An 18272-nucleotide genomic window follows, 5' to 3' on the forward strand; every position below is an offset into this window, starting at 1 on the left:
ACGCAGCAAAGGCTGTGAGAGAGTATCGAATCAAATGTGGAGGCAGAATTCTCCTAGATTGAGATTATGCTGACGATTTGAGCATCCTAGATGAAAATGTTAGTAAAATCGAAGGATTTTTTGAGGGTTTGAGAGTTCAGTGTGCAAGAATAGGTTGAAAACTCATGTTAAGAAGACTAAGTCACTAGGACTGGGAATTAGTGAAGGTGAAGAGGTGATGACGATTAAGAATATTATTATTAGTAAAAATGGGAGTTGCAGTGAATATATTGAAAGTAGAAGGCTGTTTTTTCACAGCCGAAGAAAGTTTGGAAGCATAGGAGGATAAGTCTGCGAACCAAGATTAGAATTTCGGAAGTCAAAGTGATGACACTGGTAAAGTACGGTTCTGAAACGTGGACGCTCCGAAAGACGGAGGAGTATTTGTTGAATGTTTTCCAGAGAATTTGTTTGCGGTTTGTTTCGGGCGCCTGTTTGACTGACCGTATTTCAAACACTAAGTTGTACGGAAAATCTGGTTTGATTCCGCATTCTAGGGTTATAATGAGAGAAAGGTTGAGATGGCTATGATAAGTTGTGTTGATGAACAATGATAGAGTACCAAATATCTTTGTTTTTGACCAACCATCTAGGCCAGACGGGTCGTCTCCGAACGGGTGGGAGGAGGCTGTAAGGAAACATTTGAGGGAAATTAGAGCTTCTTGGCAGGGTGTAAAAGAGTGGCTTTGAATGGACTGGGCCGGAGGAGGAGCTTGTGCAGCTGTATTGACGTCAGGCAGCTTGGTGCTGCAGTCAGTTGTCAGTATTGGCAGAGATAAATGGCTGCATAGTACAAAAGTTAAGCCTGGAAAAACTTCCCTTCCGAATAATGCAAAAGCATCTGTATTATTCGGACATTCTTTGGACTTGCATCTGTACTGTACTCAGAATCCAACTTTTATTCTATGAAAACTTATCTTTTGAGGATAAATAATGATTGTGTTCAGTTAGGGGCGTACCCAGGTGTGTGTGTGGGGGAGGGGGTTCTTCGGGGTTTGACTCCCTCTCACCCCGAAATTCTGTCTGAATTGTAAAAAATGTAACATAAAATGCATATGAAATTTTTTATGAGTTTTTTTATAAGCCCTCCCCCCCCCCCCCGAAAAAGTCCCGACTACGGCCATGTTTTCAGTTGCGCCTAGATCGATTGTTCAAAATCAAAACAGTATATATGTGTCTTACCTAATATTTGAAAACAACAACCTTGTTGTGTGATGTAGAAAAACTTGAAAGAATAGTAACGTCGTCAAACCTTGCTAAGAAAAAATTCAACGCCATCTAGTAGTTTTGTGTAATAACAACACCAAGTCAAATGCTTAAATTATACAAGAAAGCATTCAAAGCCATAAAATATTTTCTATGATTTGGCTTTACCATGTACTGCAATTGTTGATTATGTCGTAGATTGCTGTAGGAATGTGGTTTACTCCTATTATGTTCATGTAGTGCTTCGACTATTTAGAATTTGCCGAAATAGTTCTCAGCTCCTTATTATGAATAGTTTTTTTTATCATATAATTGTGTTGGCAAACTAATTATTCCTTTTATAAAACACCGTAGGTGATAAATTAACAAATTCTGCTTTTTGTAGGGGGATTTGAGAATTTTACGATGTTCTTTTCCATTTTTTTTCCTTATCGTGTTGTTCTTTTTTTTAACTCTTATTTCAGTCTTATTGTTTTACCCATTGTAAACCTCTTATTCTTGTATTTTAGTTATGTTTGATGCTGTAATATTTTTAACAAAATAAAAAGAAAAAAAGTGAATTTATCTCGTGTTTGGATTGATAATTCATAATCATCTATGGACGGGACTGTGGGGTCCTCTTCATCAATTCCTGAAGATAAGTAAGCTTTGAAAATCTAGAGATAAGTTGTTCCACAATATTAGCCATTTGGAAATCTACATTGCTTCTTTAAGAAAACAGGAGTCTGCCTTAATTCTTTATTGGATCGATGGTATTAAAGAACTCTTGATGACCGCGAATATTTTTACAAAATAGCAGTGGGTATTTCCTTTGATTATTGGTCATATTTCGATACTTCGTAGTAAGTCGAATTGCATAATTAATGTCTACTCAACATCACAGCTATGATTAGCCTGATTAAAAAGTGTTTTTATGAATTCATGGTCAGGTATACATTTTTTCTCTTAAATGATTTTGCCACACCATTCCTGCTCTAGGGAAGTGCTAAAAACAGTTAGAGGACAGCCATGACTGGTAAAAGGGAAAATAGTGGAGGGTTTTTGTGTTGCAGTATCATTTTCTTCAATGTGTTGCTGTTCAATAACTGTAGCTGTAAAGCTGAGACGCATAGTAACGAACACGAAAACAAAAAAGGATGGAAAGGAATAGTGAAAATTTCCATAGTTCTTTTTCTTCTCATGAACATTTGGTCACTAAATCCTACTTTATGAGTTATTACGCATGGAGGTCCATATATATCAATGTGTCTGTGTCCATTTCTGTCTGGAAAATAAAGTGTTTGTTATTTTACATCCTGTTTGCAAATACTTCAAGTGGAAACTCATAAAATAGTTTCTTAAATATTGCATAGTTTTCTACGTGTTGTAAATTCTGATGGGTCGCATGCGGCCCTTTGGCTTTATACTCTTAAAGTCCTACGCCAGATCAAACAATCCACCTAATTTGCTTGACCTCTCTTGAATTTCAAATTGGTTCTTTTTCTCCAAATATATCGTATATTTTAATCTCGCTTGCAGAAGCAACGAGGTATATTCCCATCTTAAACATATAAGATATAAGCCCTTGTCTTTGAAACAAACGTACGGTTAATATTTGAAACCCCTCGGAGGGTTTAAGATGTCAATTAAGATTGTGAACATCGTCTTTGGCAGCTATAGTGCTGAAAAGATGAAACAATTGATATCCAGAGCCAAATGTGTGTTTTTACGCATTTATGTATACACGCCCTATACCTTTGGATTCACACAGCTGCGTTTATTTTGCCATTGTCGTTCGATCATAATTCTGGCGGTAAATGAGATTTTTGTAATATTATAAAGTTTGCATCAAATATATGCTTTGATTATTTACACCATCGAAATACTTTGCCTATAAAAATGTTGTAATATTTCCACATCTTTATAATTCCAGCTAATTTCTATGGATTTTGCCCGTAAACGCTTCTAATGACGAAATACTGAACATCACTTAGTCCTCTCGTTACCCAATGTATATGTTAATACCCAGCTACTATTTCATTGGCACTGTCTTATCGCCGGTTTTTGTCATCAGTTTCGATAGCTGATTCATTCAATTATCGGCAGTTTATTGAGCTTTTTCCTGGTCACCGACATATGGTCCAACAGGGACATCTACTATGGGGTATATAAAAGCTAGATGGTAATATTGTTTATTTAGAAATTGTAATTTTCAAAATTGCCACTTTGTATTAGGATATTTTCCTTGGATTTTATTGACTATCAATTAAGCTGTCTTTGTTTAAAGTCAAAAACTGTGTTAGGTTTTAGTAAATGGTACATTTTCCACTGGCGTCTTTTCACGTTTTGAGATTTAAGGGGGTGGGCTATTTTTCTCCTTTTTTTTCAATGAAAGTAGCGAAGTAAAAGTGCCCATTTAACAGTGAAAATGCCGACATAAAATTCAAAGTCTAAGGGGGGCGGGCAAAAATCCACCCCATCCGATATGCTCAAACTCCGTACAGGCCACCACCCCCCAGCCCACCTCTGGATACAGCCTTGGATGTCATAGTAATAGTAATAATTATATGCATTATCATTATTTCGTTACTACTTATTCTAAGCAGTGTCTTGTGTCTAATGTATCGTTTTCTTTCAGTTTTTACGATATAATGTTTATATCGAGCTACTTACTGACAAGATTGTGCTTAGTGGAACAATGAATCTGGTTCCTAATGACCAGTTACTGGAAGCTGATGAGCAGGAAGCACTATCTACAGAAAGGCTCAAAAGTTTACCGAACGATAGGTATAGTTACCATTCAGCCATTAAAACTGGTTTGGGCCGTAGATAGTTGTCTTTAATTAACATCATATTTCCGATGGACTAACAGCCTTGTGATTTGACTAACTCTGCTATCGTATTTTATAACGCCTTAGTACATTTAAGACAGTGAATTATCCAAGTACTTCCTCTTTAATGTGCATGTATTGGTGTGTGTATATATGTTACCGCGAATGTCCGCAAATTGGTGAGTGTCAACATATACCGGTGAATGTCCGAAATATTTTTTCCCCTTGGATTTAGTCAGCGTTGTCAATCAACTTTTTTAATTTAATGCAAGGTATGATGATGACGCGTTAAGTTAGAAAAGATTAGGTTTGGGTTAGGTAAGGTGAGGTGAGGTTTGGTTAGTTTAGCTTAGGTTTTTAACCCATTTCTGATATTTAGAACCAAATTTAACCTAACCTAACTCTAACCTAATCTAAACTAACATCAGACTGAAAAAACTGACTCGCAAAGCTATTTGAATCCAAGCACAGAAAAAGGAATTTTGAAGATTCACCGGTGAATGTCGACATTAACCAAATTTTGCTCATTCACGGTAACATATATACTCTTAAGTAGAGAGGTGCTTTTCTTACCTTACAGAACGCTAATAGAGTGGCGTATTCGTTTATTCTTAGCAAGGTTACCCACTCAGTTTATCGTAAGTATGGCTGCCTGCTTACTTTAAAAACAGTCAGATCTGGCTTTTATTTGATTCTATGATTTATTTTTTTTTAAACAAGAAATTATTCATTGGAAGACACTTGGGAAACAAAATTCTCGAGCGTGCTTAAGTATTACTTTCCCCCTCAAGATTTAGAATCCTATTTAAAACTGGTAGGGTGGAATGATTTTACCCTCCCCCTACCGCAATATGCATATAAATTCCCTAAAATTAAATTTGTGGAGTTGAAATTTAGTACTTGTAATAATTAATAGTCCCAAATAATTCAGAGAAATGTTTAGTAATATGAAATTAATTTCAAGAATCGCAGCTCTCTAAATAAGAGTTAAGTATAAAGAAACAATATAACGTTTTGTGATTATTAGGTATTTTATTGTTTGGGACGCATGTCTGCAGCTAAGAACATTAGATTCTAGAGATTTGGATTGCATTGTTCTTTAGATTTGAATTGAAAATTAGTCAACAAATAAATAGAAAATCTGCAGCTACACTACATGGTATGAGTGTTTTTGATCGACAGCATTACTATTGTAGCCGACCATTGAGCTTTTTATCGGTAAATTATTTTCATGGCTCTAGCTGATATTGGCCCTATGGCCTCTGATCTATGGTGATAGTTGTGGTGATGCAAATGCCTCTTCTAATTTCTATTCCAACAAAATCCAAGCATTAATATGTATTTTTTTTTTTGCTGTAAAGAATAGAAACCCACCATTTATGTCCTTTGTAGTATTAGGTGCAGATATGCTGTTTTTTTTTTGGTTAGAAGTTTATCTTCTCGTGTTGTCGGTTGGCTAATCAATTTTCGTAGATGGATCAATAAAGCTTTTGAGCAAAACATGGTCCAACTCTGGAATCGAAAAATACTTTATCGTAAGGTTTCCATTGTTTTTTTGTTTTGTTTTTTTGTTTGTTTTTTTCATATTTATGTGCCAATGTCTAAGCTGTCAATAGGTTTGCTGTTTTTGATATGTTTGTGTTGTAACTTCAAAGTAAGTGAGTAACTCTTAGAGTCTTACAAGCAATCTCACAAAAAATAAGCATTCATTCTAAAAGATGACAAAAATTTATCTTTTTTTTTCTTTTCAGAATTCAATTTTGAGTCCTAACTGCTCGTATTAAATTACGTTAATAAATTACGGGAGTTCTCTTGTTGATCTTTTTAAAGAATTCCATATAACAAAACAGCTCCATGCTGTTTAATTTACATATTAAAAAATTTCAGTCAGATGATTAGTACACCAGTGTAATTTTTTTATGCTTGTCCCTTTTTTTGTAGGATTAATCGATTTGTGAATGGGTGCCTTATTTAGATATCATATTGGTCAAAAAAATGTTTTAATTATTATACAATCTTTATACGTAATTACTATTTTTCTTGTATATAAATTAGTCGAGATTACTTTAAAACCATTTTGCTAAATTTCAGGGGAAGGTGACGTAAAGGTAATTTGCTCAAACAATGCAAATGCAGAACAGGACAGGCAGAGTTATAATTTAATAAAGCTATGCTTAGTTCATAATATGCACAAAAATTGTAGTCAATGATTTTCTCGGTCGCTTCCACTTTCATCCTCTTTTCTTTTTAACTCCTGGTTCTGTATTACCTAGCTGAAATCAAACCCACTGAGCCACTACAGCATTAAAAGAATCTTTTTTTATTGCAGTTATATCGGATTAACGACGCTTCTTGACTACTCAGGTCCTTGTGTGGGGATCTTTTGTTCTATTACCTATGTTTTTAAATTTTGAATATTAGCGATTAATCCCCATCTATGTTTTTATATAGTAAGGTAGCGATTTAAGAATATCCAGAATTTCAAATGAAAGCTGTAGATGTCGTTCTAGTTAAAAGACCTTTGTAATTATCAGTATTTAAAATACACATGCACAAATCTTCGATTGCTCAGTTGGTAGAGGGGTGGACTGTAGAGGGGAAATCGAATACATATGCACGCAGTAGAAGAAACAAAGGAAAATAATAGATGGAAAAATTTGAGTAAAAGTGGAAGCGACCCTGGAAATAAGACTACTAAAATTTTCATGCATATTATGAAGTAACAATTTTTTTATTAACATATCTCATGCTTGAGAGGCCAACCACTAAATGTTTACCTATAAAAAAAATTCAAAATTAAATTGGATCAAATATACATAAATCTAGCTTTGGTAACAATACCATAGCTTTATTGTATACGAATATCCTAATAAAACACTTCCAAAAATTACCCGTTAATTCAGACAACTTAAAGAGTCACACAAAAATTGAAATAGCGTATTTTTGAAAATAATAATTATATAAAAAGAACAGAGCAACGTCTTGCTGTTGAACAAGCGAATGAAGAACTTCTAACTGAAGTGACACAGTATTTATAATTGTATTTCATTGTAAAGGGTGTAATTTTAGGCTACAAATTAAAGCTTGTGTATTATGCCATATCTTATATCGTTATTGTCAACCAATGTGCTTATTCTTTAAAAATGGAAAGGGATATAAATGGTGGTCTAATTTGCCCTAGAACACTAGAAGCTCAGCAGATATCTCTGTCTATTATGTTAACAAACAAAAAAGTATTAGAAATCAGTTTATGTACTTTTAAATAGATCAGTATATTGGAAACGGAATTGATGTAGGCCACAAAACGTTGTGCTGAGGCTTCCCATTTTGGGCTTTTTTGGTTTCTTAGGTTTTTGTACACACAGCTTCGAAAAATTTCCTCTCTCTCTCTCTCTCTCTCTCTCTCTCTCTCTCTCTCTCTCTCTCTCTCTCTCTCTCTCTCTCTCTCTCTCTCTCTCTCTCTCTCTCTATCATTTAATGGTCGTTCAGGTTTCTTTCTTCTTTTTTTAATCTCTCATTTCGTTTTTCCTTTATTCTTCATCATGTAGCTGAGTGTAATATAGTTCAAAATTTTTTTCAACATGCGCAAAATTTTCATGTAGATTAATTATGAATACTCGCAACATAAAAGCTGTGATTTATGTATTTAATGGCTATATATATATATATATATATATATATATATATATATATATATATATATATATATATATATATATATATATATATATATATATATATATATATATATATATATATATATATATATATATATATATATATATATATATATATATGTGTATGTGTACATGTTTTGCTTATAAATGTGTATAACTTTTCTTTGAATTTGAAATGATCTTTTTTTTTCTACTTTAATTGTTTTGGAAAGTAGAAATTAAAAAAAAAACATATTTTTAGTGATGAACCTATGCCACTATTTTTCGCAATTCTGATTCCTTTTCCATATCAACACTCCTAATTTTGATTTCTAGAAAAATTGAGTTTCTGTGTTGTCAATATATTTATTATATACTTTACGTGGGGTATGCTAGGCCTCTTCTAAAAATGGTTAGTTATTAGTCGCTTTTTTTAGTCATCCTTTAGTTTTATTTTAAATCCGTTTATTTCTTAATAGTTTGTGTTTGGTTGTCTGTTTTCTACATCTTATAGAGAAAATTTCATTTTTTTTTTTTATTGCAAAAGATACTTATGTCCGAATTTTACATTTCCGCTTCATATTTGGGCACAGGTTGAATTTCCCCTTTTTTATACCTTTTAATCCTTATATGTTTTATAGCATTTAAAAATACTACTAATCCCCATTTGATGTAATTGGACACAAAAATTTAGAAACCATCCATCCCGTCAAATTAAACAAATAAAAGTAGGGGGTGCTTGTCGGGAGGTTAAATACGACAAAGAAGAGAGGAAAGAAACAAGAGACTGCGACGCAGAAGGAAAGGAGGAGGAGATTGAGAAACAGGAGAATATACAAATTAACCAAGTGACAGAAACTTTATTACGAGACGAAAAAATCAGGGAAAGCTGTCAAAATGGATGAAGAAAAACTAAAAGTATAACAAGATTAACACTGATTTAGTAGGAATAGGATGTAAAGTGGGTCAATAACAGCTGCTGAGGATGACTTTAGAGTGACTATAAATAGTAACAAAAGTGGAAACATGACACTTATCGACATTTGATAGGGTTTTAGAATCTATGATTAGTTGAAACCATTCACTTTTGCGTAGTTTCTAAGTCAACCGTTCGAACTTGAAACAACAGAACTAAAAATGGGGTCCGAGTCCCTCTAAAAAAAGCTTTGGGAAGTTTATCTTGCCGAATTCTAGCCTATTAGTGTCTTAAAAAATGACTATCATTAGGAGTATTAATCTATGTTTTACTTCCGTTGTTTTCAAATGGGGATATGCATGAAAGTATGCAGGGGGCTGCATACTTCCCGAGTCGGATTTTCGCGAATTGTCCGCATTCTTTACATTGTCACTTAATTTGCCTGATTTCTGAAGTTTAAGCCACCTCTTCCCCTACTCATAGAAATTGTTGCTTGCTTTCCAGCTGTTACATACACATTTCTAAAATTATGAATTCCAAGACTATATTGAAAGAATGTAATAGAACGCCTGAAACGTGTAAAAGTAAATAAATTATGTTTTTATCAGTAGTGCAAAAATTTTGAACTTTCCAAATTATGTTACAAGTGTTATTTTATCAGCAGCAAAAATTCTAGGGTCAAACCAATCAGTCTTAAATCCTAACACGGATGATCAATTATTCGTCATTGAAATTTAATGATCATTGATTGCGCTTCCCTCTTTCTTAATTTTTTTTTTTTATTCTTCAAACGGCTACAGTCAAGGGCTGGTTCGTAAAGAAGCAGTAATTAACTATTGATTTTGTAGTAAAATAAGCTGATCTTTAATCAGAAATTTGCCTAAAGTTAAAGCAATGAGTAAATTTGTATAATAAACGAACATCTAAGGTTTCTTCTTGATGGTGAATAATTAAGTGGATGATGTTTGAAACCGAATTTTTTTTTTTTTAACGGAAATGCCGTTTTATATGGTTGGAAAGTTTCGGATTCTTAATTGATCGTCCAATCACTATTTATTATACTAAATATAGACAAGTGTGCTACAACAATAACTTAACGTTTTTTATTTCTGCTGGTGCATACAAGGGCACGGTTTCGTCTGAATCCAAGGTGTGTAATTCTTATAACGTCGTCTCAAGCAATTCTTTTTGCTTCTAATTGCTAGTCACCCCCCTGAAATATTTTTAGTTATTAAGAGGAAAAGAGGGTGTGTTCACCCACCCTAAGGTTTTTGCCCTCCTCCCTGATTTTGAAAAACATGATTAGCTCCCTCCTATCTTCTCAAACGACGAAATCAGGTGGAAATGAAAGTATTGACGATAAATGTACTTATGTTACCTATTTTATCGGAATTACTTCAAATAACAAGGTTAGCCAAGGCATTATACAATACTATTTTTACAGGATAGCATTATCACAGACAAAAATGTATAATTTCTTATGTCCATGTAATTATTTTCTAAAAATAATTATTTGGGACCTTGACAACTATTTGGAACTGTCTTTTAACATGCATGTGCGTACTTAGAGAAAAGGGCGCATGTTAATAAACCTATTTTTGTCAACCAGTATTTTAATGAAGCTCTTTGTCTTATATAGGTAAAGGGCGTATTAGCATTAATGTTTGTAAGTACGGCATGGCTTTCAAATTAAGAAATAAGGTTGACTGACTTCTTGGTTAACTTTCTCAGCTTTCCTAGTACATATCAAGAAACTGTATAATTTGGTAGCAAGAATTTTATTGAAGAAAACCTGTGTAAGCCATATAAGATCTGTTTTATCTCGTTAGAAATGTTGAATTTCTTCTAATGGTAGGTTCAGACACTCTAATAAAACCGTCTCTCCGGCCGTATTGCGATGTAATAACGATATACTTGGAATCAGAATTTTGGCAATATAAAGTTCAAGTAATAGAAGTGAAAGTTCACTAACTTTTGTGGTAGAGGCATGTGCATTGGGTATTATAGAAGTGATTTGTAGCTCCCGTGGATGGTCTACAACCGCCGTATTATACATTTGTTGTACGCTAAATTATTTTTTACAAGAAATAAACAGCTTACCATAGGTTCACACGTGTGTTTTCGGGTAAAATCGACCTTTATGCATCTACCGTCACACTCCTTATTTTTATTTTCTTTTGTTTCGCTGCAGGTACATGTGTCATGAGCTTCAACTGCCGCGCTGAAATATTAAGCTAAGCCGATAAAAATAAACCAGTAAAGAAAAGATTTACGGCTTTCCAGCGAGCTCCGTGTTTACCGTTTTTCTGTTTGCGTTTAATAAATAAAAATCTTATAAAATTTATGACTAAACCGTCACTTTCACAGATGGGCTTCCCCTTTCATCAACATAAAAGAACAAAAATATGTGAATATACATCCTTTTATTCTTTTTGCCAAAATCAACTTTAGAAATTAACTGTAGGGAACACAGAAAAAATAAAATCAACATAGAATTTTTTTTTGTTTATTGAATTTTCACATAGCAACAGTTTGTGTCTTTTTTTGTAATTCATGACAGGCTTGTCTTGTGTTTTCAATCACACTTTTGTACAGAATGTATTGTATATAGCTTCTTTATAAATTCTTCGACTTAATATTTATACTTAATAGTAGACTATTCTTTTGTATTTGCCCCATTTTAGAGTTATTTGAAATTTAGTTGCACTGTTATGTAAAATCCTAATCTTATCCTTAATACTTAAGATGTTATTTGATTCCTTGTAATGTTTTCTGCTAGATACTCCAAATATAAAGAAGGAATCAATATCAGCAAAATTATTCCTGTAGATAATTATCTATTTCATACATTATAAATGAAAAATCTTTAAAGACGAATCCCCAAGGAAACCCAAGTAAATAAAAAAAATGGGTTTTTCGTTGAAACTTGGTATAAACAGAGGTTTTTCTCTATTATAGGGGTAACCACCCCCTTAACCCTCCTCTCTTTACGGTAAAGTTCAGTTTATGGGTTGTAAAAAACAATGTGTATTTTCAAATGTGTTCTGTTTATAGCAATTACTCAAAAATGATTGTACACAATTAATTGCTTTTAAAGTCTTTAGCTATGACCGGAAGCGACCAAATTCTGTTTGTCAAATTTTTCGAGTGCCAATTGTTAAATAATCCAATAACAGCCACAACATGATACTTCTTAAAAATCTTGTAAGCTTCCAGGAAAGCGTAAGTTAAACTTAGTGCATGACCGAGGGGGTTGATGGTTGTGAGTGTCCCCCCACCCCCTACATTTCAGGTTAATTTTTTTGTGTCTTTTTAGTTTGTTCATACAAGACAATACAGATTGTACAATAATGTGCTTAAGAACCTAAAACATGACTACGAAGGAGCGTGACCGTAGAACTGATATATCTCCACAGGGCTTTCGATGCCTCAATGGAATAGCTGTGCCGCAGAAAGTGGCTGAAAACAGTAGCTTATTTAGGTGCAGTCTTTTTAAAAACGATAAAAAGGGTCGTTTGAACGAGGCATTACTTTAAATTCTACGGCTGTCACTTGATACAGTCGTAACTGAAAAAGTCACCCCCGGAAAGGGTGGGCTTTGAAGTTCATAAATTAAATACTCAGGTGAATAAACTTCAGTTTTTTTTATGAAGTTGCGAGCCTTTCTGTGAAGCTAAGCATTTGAATGTTTTTCTTCTATTTGGCTCTCAAAATATTTCCGTTGTGGATGTCTCCAACCCATAGACATTAATTAATGAAACATAAGAACCTCATGCTTTGGTGCCAAAAATATAATGCAGAATTTGTATAAAAAAAACAAAAAACTATTGGTTTGAAAATTCAATATAACTTAGACTTCAACTTTGAATCAAATTTGGTAGTTGTATTCTTTGTTTCATCTTTAGACAAAGGTTGACAGATAAAATTGACAGTGCCAAATAGAAATTTAAACCTTGATTTTCTTTCCTATTTAAAGTACATAACAATTTGTTAGAAAGATAGGAACTTTGAGTTGGATTCAGAAGCTAAAGCTAAGTACTCTCATGCTCGTTTTCCTTCTGGATCCGAGCATTTACAGTAACAAACTACTTACAAGTAACAAAAACTATGTGTAACGCTTGCAGAATGTTGCAATCAGATAAGGCATGTTCAATTTACAGAATTCAAAAAAGCTAAATGTGTCAACTGATCAACATAAGCATTTCTTATCGAGAAGTTTGAAGAGAGTAATGAAAGTAAATCTTTTCTAAACGATTCATGTGTTCAAAAACAACTGAATTTTAGTTTTATATAGATTACAAATATATTTATGGACGAATGCGATACCGTGCGTCAGTATGCCCTAAGTAGCTGGAAGTTTCTATATATTTAGTTATATATTTTAAATTCGATTGAATGTCACTGAATGTAGGCCAAAATTGTCCTTATGCGGCACAAGGTTACCAAAAACTGCACTTTGTTGTGTCCGTTCTCTTTTGTTACTTCAAAAGGGAGCTGTAACTCTAAATTTTCGGTTCACTGAGAAAACTGAGTTTGGTTCGTTCAACCAATAAAAAAGATCAAAAAAAAAAAAAAAAAAATTATGTAGCTCTTACAACCCTTCTCAGAAAAAAATGCGCAAAGGAGTAAGACCTCCGTTTCACTTTTGTTGTTCTTTCATATGATGTTTTATGGTGATCTTCCTGACCTGAAACTACAGTTTTTATGGCACTTGGTATTAACCAAGTGACATATAGCAAACGCAAATTCTGTCGGTCTGTCGGTCTCGGTTTTGCTACTTTAGGCACTTCCAGGTAAGCTAGGATGATGAAATTTGGCAGGCGTATCAGGGACCGGACCAGATTAAATTAGAAATAGTCGTTTCCCGATTTGACCATTTGGGGGGGGGGGGGGTGTGGGGGCCCGTTAATTCGGAAAAAATAGAAAAATTGAAGTATTTTTAACTTACGAACGGTTGATCAGATCTCAATGAAATTTGATGTTTGGAAGGATATCGTGTCTCAGAGCTTTTATTTTAAATCCCGACCGGATCTGGTGACATTGGGGGGGAGTTGGGAGGGGGAAACCTAAAATCTTGGAAAACATTTAGTGTGGAGAGATCGGGATGAAACTTGGTGGGAAAAATAAGCATAAGTCCTAGATACATGATTAAGATAACCGGAATGGATCCGCTCTCTTTGGGGTAGTTAGGGGGGAGGGGTAATTCTGAAAAAATAGAAAAAATGAGGTATTTTTAACTTACGAACGGGTGATCGGATCTCAATGAAATTTGATATTTAGAAGGATATCGTGTCTCAGAGCTCTTATTTTAAATCCCGAATAGATCTGATGACATTGGGGGGAGTTGGGAGGGGGAAACCTAAAACTTAGAAAACACTTAGAGTGGAGGGATCGGGATGAAACTTGGTGGTAAAAATAAGCACAAGTCGTAGATACATGATTGACATAACCTGAACGGATCCGCTCTCTTTGGGGTAGTTGGGAGGGGGGGGGGGGGTAATTCTGAAAAATTAGAAAAAATGAGGTATTTTTAAATTACGAACGGGTTATCGGATCTCAATGAAATTTGATATTTAGAAGGACATCGTGACTCAGAGCTTTATTTTAAATCTTGACCGGCATTAAGCCTCTTATTTTCCTTTTAAATCAATCTATTGATACATAGAATTTTGCTAGAGCTCATACCATATGATCTCTTAACTCCTAGCTCTTCTTGCCTTGTCACAAGTGCCATATGAGCTCTTAGCTCTTGTTTAGATATTTAAACCTACTTTTTTGTTCGCCAATGGCTTTACAAATGCCAACTTTTCACGGTTAGACTTCTTTAGGGAGGTAGGAAAGGTTATGGTCTGCTACCATTTTCTTGGTAAAGCAATCTAGTTTAGCCAATACGGGATTTAGGCATAAAATGGATCATAAGTTAACATGATATATGTTCAGTTAACGTGGTGGTAAGATGGTCATTCTTGATGTTATCGTAAATCGAATTGGTGCAAGACAATAGGCTACATAGAAGAATTTATGTTGATGTTAAAAGTAAGTTAATGTAAAGTTAAAGTTAATCTTAAGCTGAAATGTAGAAAGGGTAACTACCTTTAAATTTAGAAAGGGTAATTTTCGTTCATGTTAGAAGTAAGTTAATCTAAAGTTAGAGTTAATCTAAAGCTGAAATTTAGAAAGGGTAACTACCTTCCAGGAATTATGAGTTTGGTGGACTCCAGGATGAGAATTTGAGAATAACTTTCCAGGTGCAGCTGATTGCGGAACTGACAATATAGGAGATGAATGGGGTAATATAAGGAAGGTAGTTTGCGAAGTAGCAGGAGGTATCCTGCCGCTTCAGGGAGGAAAAGTTAGATACACAGTTGGGAATATTAGCAAAAACGCTTTTAGTTGGGTAGAAAACAGGAGGGGTTTGTAAAAGAAATTTTGAGTGATTATTCGTATGATAATCAGAGGAAATAATAGAAACAATTACTTTGCCTATTAAAGTAAATAATATAATTAAATTGCCAAGGACCTGGAAGATGGAGCCAGACGGCATGGAATTAAAATATTGCATTCTCATGTTAAAAAATCAAGGAAAAGTAGTCAGACCGGTTTTGTCGCGGTTAAAGACAGGAACGGGCCTTCGATTAGGGATAATGACAGTTTTAAAGAGAGATGGTAAGGCCATTTGGAGGGGGTATTAAACCGTGATAAACTTGTGGGAAATAATATAGAAACGAACACTTTTGTTTGAAGTGAATTAAGATTTTTCTTTTTGTGAAGAGGAATCGAAGACATAACTAAATGGATTAAAGACTACTGATTTGGATTATGGGGACTTTGATAAAGCTTTTAGAGAACAACAGTGTGGTTAAGGAACACGGCTAAGGCTATGGGAGAGGATGGAACCAAACGGAAGACAATTCTCCTAGACTTATATTATGCAAATGTTTTGAGTGCCCTAGATGAAGATATTAGCAGAATAAAGGAATTTTTGGAGGTTTTGAGAATCCAGGGTGCAAGATGACAGGTTTGAAAATTAATGTTAAGAAGACTAAATCTTCAAGAATAAGAATAAATGGAGGTAAAAAGTGCTGTTGGGTAAAGAGAAGATCGATTAAGTATATAGCTTCGCTTATCTGGGTAATATTACTAGTAAAGATCGTGGGCGTAGCGAAGATGTAAAAAGTAGAATGAATTCTGCCCAGGATGTTTTAATAGTTGAAAAATTTTGGAAGAATCGGACGATAAGTCTGCAAACCAGGAGTTGAGTATTAGACACAACGGCAATGACAGTGATCAAGTGTGGTTCTGAAACGTGGGTGCTTCGAAAGGTAGAGGAGGATTTTATGTTGATGATATCTATGATATTGTTGATGTTTAGTCGTTCTTCTTCTTCTTTGTTATCTTTTTCTCGAGGATGGACCTGAATTTCGTGTCATTTTTTTTTCACTGCTTTTTTCTTCTTTTTTAGAAATAGACTATGAAACGAAAAAACTAAATATTCCTTTTCAGCTGGACACAAACTTCAAAAGATAGATATGCAATAAACCCAAACGATGCGAATCGTGCAATGATGACCCATACCTGACTTCAGTGGTTCCACTTAAGTATTCTACATGGAAGGTATCAGTAGCAGCAAGAAAAAAGAATAGTTTCTTTGAAAGCAATTAGAATTTTGGAAAATCACATGTAAAATCAATTTTTGCAAAGATTTTCTATACTATTAAGCAACAACTGAATCACTGTAAAAGCAACTTCCATACAGCTAACTGTGGATGGGTGAAAAGGGAAACTTTGTTATTTTGAAACTCCTTTTCTGACGATACGAAGCTGCACTTTGGTGAAACATTATTCGTGTTTATTGAAGAGGGACAAAGTTTTAGATGCAACTTTAAAACTTATACAGACAGAATGCAACATTTTCCATGTTACTAAGAAAAGAAAAGAGAAAATGAAATATGAAAAACTTTACAAGTCAATGTTTTTGAGAACGTTTATCCATTGGCAAAATTCAGTAAATATATTAGAGCTTTTGAATGAATCATTGAGACAAATAAATCACCATAAAATATAAATTGTTCTTGTTTGAATATATATAATGCGAAACGAAATAAAGTATTCAGTTTTCTTTCGAAATTTTGGTTGAATAGAAACCTTTGTAATTGATTTAACTTGTGATAAGGAAGTTCAACATTGCGTAAACAATACTTTTCTTAGTGTTCCTGTTGTTGATTATTTTATGTGTAACTCTTCCAATTTCACATTTTGTTTGCAATTATTCTAAGGAAATTGTGCCCTGATAGACTTAATAAGCCACATGTCGTTTAGTTTCTGTAGGGAGTCAAATACAAATGGCATTCTATCAAATACAGCCTTAAGGTATTTTCTGACGATTCAACAATTGTTACAGTTGATTCTATGATTAGCACAAGCGAATATATGATTTGTTGATAAACAATTCATGTGAGCCGTTTCACCAAACAAACCCTGTGTTTTGGTTGAATCGATTCCCGACATGAATATATCTTCTGAATTTCTAGTGTATTAAATTACAACTCTATTGCTAGAGATGAACCTATAGAATCTTTATTTTATAGTCGTTCTAACCAACAATTGTTACTTAAAATCCCGATGCTGGTTACCAGAACCTACTCGTTGATCAAAACTACCCCCAAGAATAAGTTATTAATTATCAGGATTGTGAAAAAATCTATGTAGCATATCACTGTAAAATATAGAAAATGTGCACCCCAGAAACTATTCTCTGCACGTCCTGGTGGCTATTCTAACCAACCAAGGATAAATTCAATTGCTTAATATTTGTGATATCATGTAGCCTACTTACCCAGGCAGCATCGTCAGGAATAAAAATATAACCATTTGAAAAGGTTGTTACATTTGAGAGAAATGTGTTAAATTAAAGCACGTTAACAACAAAACCCAAGTTTAGTACAATGTGTGTGTGGATAGACATCACCCTTTACAAAACCCTACATACACAATTACTACCAGCCATCCTTACCTTCCCCCCTCCCAAAAAAAAACAAAAAAAATGACAAAACGATAAATAATAATAGAATAAATAAATAAAAATAATAGAATAAATAAAAATAAATTAATTTTTAATAAATTTCACGACCTAATTAGATACTGAAGATACAAATTAAAATCATTCTTCTATTCTATCTCGAGAGAAAATGTGCTCAGCAGGGATTAAAGTTCATACGTACAATAACACTGTCCTAGATTGTTTAAACACTGTATTAGAACATAAAATCAAACTTTTCGATGTGACATTCGAAAAAAGACTCGGATTATTCCTTCTCTGGAAGATTACTGGGAATTTTCAGGGGAAATTTTACACGGAGGGGGGGGGGAATTTCCTAGCATGATTTGAAAAATTGTCAGAAATCCAATATATATAACAAACAAAAAAACAAGTTTCTTCTACTGAAAGTAAGGAGCAACAATAAAACTTAAAACGAACATAAATTATTCCGAATGTAAGGAGGGCTATCCCTTCTAATTTCTTGTTCTTTACGCTAAAGTTTGATTTTTTGTCTCAATTCTGTAAGGATGATCCCTTAAACACAAGGGCAGTTGAATTTGAATGAGAAGTACTTATAGGTTGAGGATGGAACAGCCCCCCTCATG

General features: G+C 33.9%; 1 protein-coding gene across 1 annotated transcript in view; it reads left to right on the plus strand.

The window, feature by feature from the left end:
* LOC136036268 (PH and SEC7 domain-containing protein-like) overlaps positions 1-17728 on the plus strand; it is a 187358-nt gene extending 169630 nt beyond the window's left edge. The window contains exons 15-16 of the mRNA XM_065718408.1: positions 3863-4011; positions 16131-17728. Coding sequence (XP_065574480.1) covers positions 3863-4011; positions 16131-16206 — 225 coding nt within the window. The 3' untranslated portion in view covers positions 16207-17728. The remainder of the gene's footprint in view (positions 1-3862; positions 4012-16130) is intronic.
* Positions 17729-18272: the final 544 nt, after the last annotated feature.

Source organism: Artemia franciscana, chromosome 15, assembly GCF_032884065.1.
Source record: "Artemia franciscana chromosome 15, ASM3288406v1, whole genome shotgun sequence".
Classification (NCBI taxonomy): domain Eukaryota; kingdom Metazoa; phylum Arthropoda; class Branchiopoda; order Anostraca; family Artemiidae; genus Artemia; species Artemia franciscana.